This window comes from Antedon mediterranea, chromosome 11, assembly GCF_964355755.1.
Source record: "Antedon mediterranea chromosome 11, ecAntMedi1.1, whole genome shotgun sequence".
NCBI lineage: Eukaryota > Metazoa > Echinodermata > Crinoidea > Comatulida > Antedonidae > Antedon > Antedon mediterranea.
In genome coordinates, this window is record NC_092680.1 from 20,762,248 (window position 1) to 20,768,455 (window position 6,208).

Here is a 6,208-nt window from a genome sequence, read left to right on the forward strand (position 1 = left end):
ACATAAATAATAAAAAAGCTAAATCCTGCAACAAGTATTATTTTTAAAATTATTTGTAAAATGATAATAAATGTTCTTTAAACAATGATTTAAATATATATATTGATTTGGTACTTTGTAGTTCGTCTTCATCTTATTCTTTTTCAAAGTTTTAACAAATGATTGCAATTTATTCTTCCCTTAGAATGCCCCTTTCTTCAAGATCTAGTATCACAGTCCACTGGTTGTCACGTTGTTTCCTAGAAACATCATTTAGATGAATGAGCTTTGTTACATTGTCTTGGGAAAAGCATTTTGCCGAAATCTATCGGCTTCTGTCGATACGTAATTGTAACATTTGTTACATGATGGTCGTATTCATCAAACGCGTTCTTAAGATATTTGTTAGCCTCAAGAGCACCTTGGGTACCGGTGACATTGCTGATATCGATAAGAACTTTAAAGTTGGTAGTGGTAAGATAGCCAGCCTGTTTCAACAAATTACTCCATGGTGGTATCAGCCTTCTGTAGAGCATTGTAAGGTGTTATCAGATCTTTTCACAACACCTTCATCATATCAAGTGAGTCATGCTCATCATACCAATTGTCTGAATTTATGATGTGATTCTGTATAAAAACAATACTTAATATATTAACATGATATTGTAGACATTGGTACACGAACGAGTAAGTAACAATCTATGTAGTTATTTTACTTAATATAAATATCGTTACCTCCAAAAATCCTCAATGACACTAACTCTGACTTCGACTCTGACTTTGGCACTTACTCATGCTTTGGCTTTAGCTTTGGCACTGGCACCGACGTCTTTAGTTCTGGCTTTGGCACTGACTCTGGCTTTGGCGCTGGCACTGGCTTTAGATCTGACTCTGGTTTTGGCACTGACTCTGGCCTTGGCGCTGGCACCGGCTTTAGCTCTGACTCTCGCTTGGGCACTGACTCTGGCTTTGGCGCTGGCACTGGCTTTAGCTCTGATTCTCGCTTTAGCACTGACTCTGGCCTTGGCGCTGGCACCAGCTTTAGCTCTGACTCTCGCTTTGGCACTGACTCTCGCCTTGGTTTTAGCATTGGCTTTGGCGCTGGCACTGGCTTTAGCTCTCGCTTTGGCACTGACTCTGGCCTTGGCTTTAGCCTTGGTTTTGGCGCTGGCACCGGCTTTAGATCTGACTCTGGCTTTGGCACTGACTCTGGCCTTGGCGCTGGCACCGGCTTTAGCTCTGACTCTGGCTTTGGCACCAACTCTGACTCTAGATCTGATGCTGGCAATGATCCTAGCTTTGGTACTGGTTCTTTAGTAGGGCCTATATAATGCAATAACACAATACTAGCATTAGTATAGTTTTATTTTGATTGATAATGATGAATAGTGATGACAATGATTGAGAAATAATTATGATGAAGTAGTGACGAAGATAAAGCATAACAGCCTAACGATACCTAACTATCCATAGCTTTCTTTCTACATGGAACAGAAATAAAATATTATAATACAAAATTAAATACTTACATAAAATATTTCTTGCTTTCTTTCCAATACGTGCTGCAAACGCACTTAATTTGGATGGTTCATCCTCAAGCTGTAATTCACTTTCCAAGTTAAAAACCACGTCCCACATGTTTTGAAAACCAAATCTTCGTAGTCCATAATAAGCAATGACATCTTGTAACTCCTTTTGTCCCACTTCGTTCAATGCCGTAAACAATCGCTTCCGGTAAGAGGATAACTTATCACCAGTACATTTGACGTTGTTATCTTTCATATACTGCTTTACCTGATCTACAGCAAGCTGCAAACCTGATAATTCGGCAACCTCAAACAGGATGGTGACGTCATTAGGTTTGATTTCACAGTGGTCATGGAGTATATTGAACAAATCAGTTGCTATGAAATCAGTACCTGTGAGGTATGCTCTAGGAATAACATCAAACAAGCAACATTTTAGCCAAAGGTATCTTTCCCCATCATAGTGTTTGCCAAGATTATATTTGAGGTTGTTGAACTTGGTTTGTAAGTCTGACATTTCACTAGATGTTGGTTTGGTCTGAGATTCTTCAGACAACTCTGTACAAAGACAAAATATAAGAAAATTATTTTCAACAAATAGTATTATTATGACACTAACACTGGAAATAATACAATTACAACAATATCAGGTCAATTGTAGAATTGAATTATGAATACCAGGAACCACACAAGATGAGAAAATAGGTGAAGGCAATTACACAGGATTAAGATGTTGTGGTATGTCTGTATATGCATATATGCTGTAAAAACCAACATATAAATTCAATACACATTATTGGTACAACCATGGACCTATTATAGGTCAAAGGTACAACTATGATTATATAAAAAATAAACACTGTGCATAAATTGATGGTATAAGAGCAAAGAACTGGTACAAGTTCTTATCTTGTCAAGTATCTTGTTCCTTAGTTAACGTTGGTGCAAATTAAAACAAAAGATTGTATATTTGTAAGATGAGGTTTCTTTCTTTAGAAAATAATTATAACAAAAATGTAATTATAACAAAGCTGGTTAAGACAACGATAAAGCAAAAACAACACTTAATATATTAACATGATATAGTTTAAATTGGGAAATACAACGAACGAATAAGTAACAATCTATATATTTATTTTACTATATAAAAATATCGTTACCTCCAAATACCCTCAATGACACTGACTCTAGCTTTGACGCTGACTCCGACTCTAACGCTGGCAACGACTCTGGCTTTGGTACTGGTTCTTTAGTAGGACCTATATAATGTAATAACAAAATACTAGCATTAGTATAGTTTTTATTTTGATTGATAATGATGAATAGTGATGACAACGATTGAGATATAATTATGATGAAGTAATGATGATGATAAAGCATAAAAGTCCAACTTACCAGTTGAAAAAAAGTGTTTGATGTGAGCAGTATCCATAGCTTTCTTTCTTCCACATGGAACAGAATCATTTTGCAAACACTTATCAAGATCAATTAAGTGATGCTCATATGGTTCACAAGCAGTGCATAACACACGTAGATTGTAGCCAATGCCCTTGTAGATATTGCAAACAGTTTTCAGTTGCTCCTGCAGGTAGTTTAGAACCTAAAACATGGATTGACATTTAATTTTTGGTAAATTTATTTTTATTCATTTTGTGTTATTTAAAACATATTTTTACAGGATAAAAATAATTCAGAAATATGGTAGTTTTCAATATGGTCCTGTTTAAAGTCATAACTAAAACAAATGTACTATTTGTTTGTTATTTTGTTTAAATGTAATAATCTAATATTGATTACCTCTATGCAGACACTAGGTTGTGGTTCAGATATCAACTTTCGTTGAATTTCATCAGCTTCTGTACCAACACGACGCTTGATTTTATTCCAGCGTGATATTTCAAGCTATTAAGGAAGATATTTATTTAATAACAAACTCATCAGATTTAATTGCTAATAATACACGATTTAATTTATTTTGCACCGTTTGTACATTATTATGACCATACTAAGAAAGTAAAAGTGTGCAAAATAGACAGAGAGCAAATTGCATACACTACATTTCAACAATTTTATAATATTGAAATACAAAATACTAAATCTTGAACTATAATATAATCTTTTTTTGATCAGGCGTTGAATGCAAATTTTACAAGATTTTTCTAGTTGTCTTTTAATGATTTTTTCTAGTTGTTGTGTTTATTTAATATTTTATTACTATATAATTTACATTTAATTTTACATATATATATATATATACATTTAGTTTTTATATATGTAAAATTGCCTGTATTTCTTTTATTGAATAAAAATATACCTTAAATAATAATAATGAATGAAATCTGTAATTTATTTCATACCTTTAATGCGTATGGTTTTTCCTTTTCATGGTTAATTTTGACAGAACCTAAACTGACAGTGTGATTACTAAATTTGAAATCACTACGATTCCGGAACACTTCTGATTCATCACTACCCTTTTCAGTCATCAATTCGAGGAATGCAACAACCAAAGTGTTGTACACAGCGTCAGGAAGAAAGTCTGTCGGAGTCAGATAAATTGATACCGTTTGTGCGTCATCTGCTGTGACTTTCAGAATGTCTTTTTTGTCAACTTTCATTCGGCAAGGAACCAGGAATACCCGATTACCTTCTTCAATTCCCTGTTAATATAAACATCACAATTACACATAAATTGGTACAAGTGATTAGTAAGAGCTTGATCAAAGAAACCGTTAAAAGTTTATAGTATTTACCAACCTTTCTCCTCTCAAAGAGCAAACGAAAAACTTTCATCAATTCTACAAAGACATCAAAGAGATCTTCATCTTCGTTTCTCCACAAATAACGTAGTAACTTTTCCTCAAGAACCCCTTCATTGCTCAGCTTTTCCCATAGCATCTGTAATTGCTTCCGATCTTCTGCTTCATTCTGTGCACAAAAAACACAGTAAATATAGAACAACTGATATATTAAAGCAACCAATATAATACCAAGTTTCAAAACTATAGAAGGCTACATTATTCTGGGTCATATTATTTTACTCTAATGTGAAATCTAGTATTATATATAATATTCCATGCCTATTATATATACCTACCACCTCAATAGTTGGCGTAACTACTGTGATAACTTTAGTCAAAATTTGAATCATCCAGCAAAGATTTGTTATCACAATGTCTCTTAATTTCTCATTATTCCTGGTATACATGATTATTCCAGTGTCATTCAGATACGTTATCACAGTGGTGAGCACATGTTCGGATATTCCACATTGAGTTGCCATCTCAGATACCTAATACAGAATTAACATTTTATTATAATGGTATTACACGAAATTCACTCGACAAATAATAAAACAGGAAAGTACTAGTTTAGTACAGTAATAGTAGTTACTGCAACTACAAGTCACTGTATTGGAAATATTATACCAGCTGCTCACGACCGTGTTAAAATGTTTGATTATAATTATTCACTTTCTAAAGTAAACATTCAGAGTACACATACAACAATTTGAAATGACAGGATACTCTAATTTGCACATATTGCTTCAAATTATCCTAAAATGGCATTTGTTTAAAAACGTTTGTATATATACTGCTAATCTGATTTACATCTGCCTATGTTTACATGAAAACCAAATTCATTCAACCCTTACCTCTTTCAAGGTAATGTACAATCTTGTTTTTCCAATTATTTGCAACTTTTCCTGCAAATTAACCCACTTTACAGGAACTTTCTCCACCATTGCTTTCATGTATCTACCAACGTTTCGTTTAAGTTTTTCAATACCTTCATGTGACTTTAAAGTGTTATCCACCATGTACATTTCACGATCTACATGCTTGGCATACGGCATTCCTTTCATTGCATCAAACATCTGCATGAACATCCCCTCAGCCTTTATTTGATGAAATTGTATAATCATAACATTACTAATTAATAAAGTATGTTTCTTTTCTTTCTTATACTACAAATTTGTTCAGTTTTATTGAATAGTTATATAAATGTATACTACAGTTATTACCTTTATCTGTTTTTCTGTTGGTGTTCCTGACAATTTGTCCATATGTGTAGCAATCAAACAGATTGGAGGTGACTCTATGCTCTTGTCATCAACCAAAATGGGATTTCCTAAATCATGTTGTAACACAGTATGTTCATAGATGGACCTTATCCAGAACAAATTCATGTCCAAATTGGTCATTCCGAGTGAATCCTGAAATCAAAATCAAATTGTAATTTAAAGTTTACTAACATTATAACTATAATCAATACCAAGTTATGTTTTAAATTAAACAATTGACTGTGAATAAATTTGACTTACTATTGACGAATCTCGTGGATTAGCTAATTCATTCAAGTTGTTCGTAACACAAAATGCCACACAATACGACACTTTATTTGTGAGGAAAAACTAAAAAAACACAAAAGGCTAATAATGACCATATAATTTTTCCAGTTGGAATTTAAGATTCATTGTAGTTATCTGTGAATGTCAAAATGGTCAAAATGTTATACATTGATGTGGGTTTATTTGTAGTAATTACATTACATTGTTTGTTGATAATATTTCCATATATTATTTAAACTTAAGAAGTTAACAAATGAAATTAGTCTTATCAACAGTATACCCATAAAGGCCAACTCAGACAGCATCGTACAATGAGGCCTGACGAGAAAATTAAACATTTTTAATGTTTTCC

The 6,208-nt window shown here is 33.2% G+C and overlaps 1 protein-coding gene across 1 annotated transcript; it reads right to left on the minus strand.

The window, feature by feature from the left end:
- Positions 1–858: 858 nt before the first annotated feature.
- LOC140062069 (uncharacterized) lies at positions 859–5,709 on the minus strand. Its single transcript, XM_072108112.1, has 11 exons — positions 5,530–5,709; positions 5,161–5,403; positions 4,603–4,797; positions 4,263–4,433; positions 3,863–4,165; positions 3,303–3,407; positions 2,901–3,105; positions 2,666–2,764; positions 1,509–2,063; positions 962–1,302; positions 859–870 (listed from the first exon to the last, which is right to left on the minus strand). Exons 1-11 carry the CDS (start codon positions 5,707–5,709, stop codon positions 859–861), a joined length of 2,409 nt encoding a protein of 802 aa, XP_071964213.1.
- Between the last annotated feature and the right edge of the window lie 499 nt (positions 5,710–6,208).

Bases quoted from the DNA above. Each gene is read 5' to 3' on its own strand.
- LOC140062069 (XM_072108112.1), bottom strand. From the start codon at position 5,709: ATGACCAATTTGGACATGAATTTGTTCTGGATAAGGTCCATCTATGAA. The intron at 4,434-4,602 runs GTAGGTATATAT...TTTTGTGCACAG, and splicing joins TTACGCCAACTATTGAGGTG to AATGAAGCAGAAGATCGGAA. The intron at 3,408-3,862 runs GTATGAAATAAA...CTTCCTTAATAG, and splicing joins AAAAACCATACGCATTAAAG to CTTGAAATATCACGCTGGAA.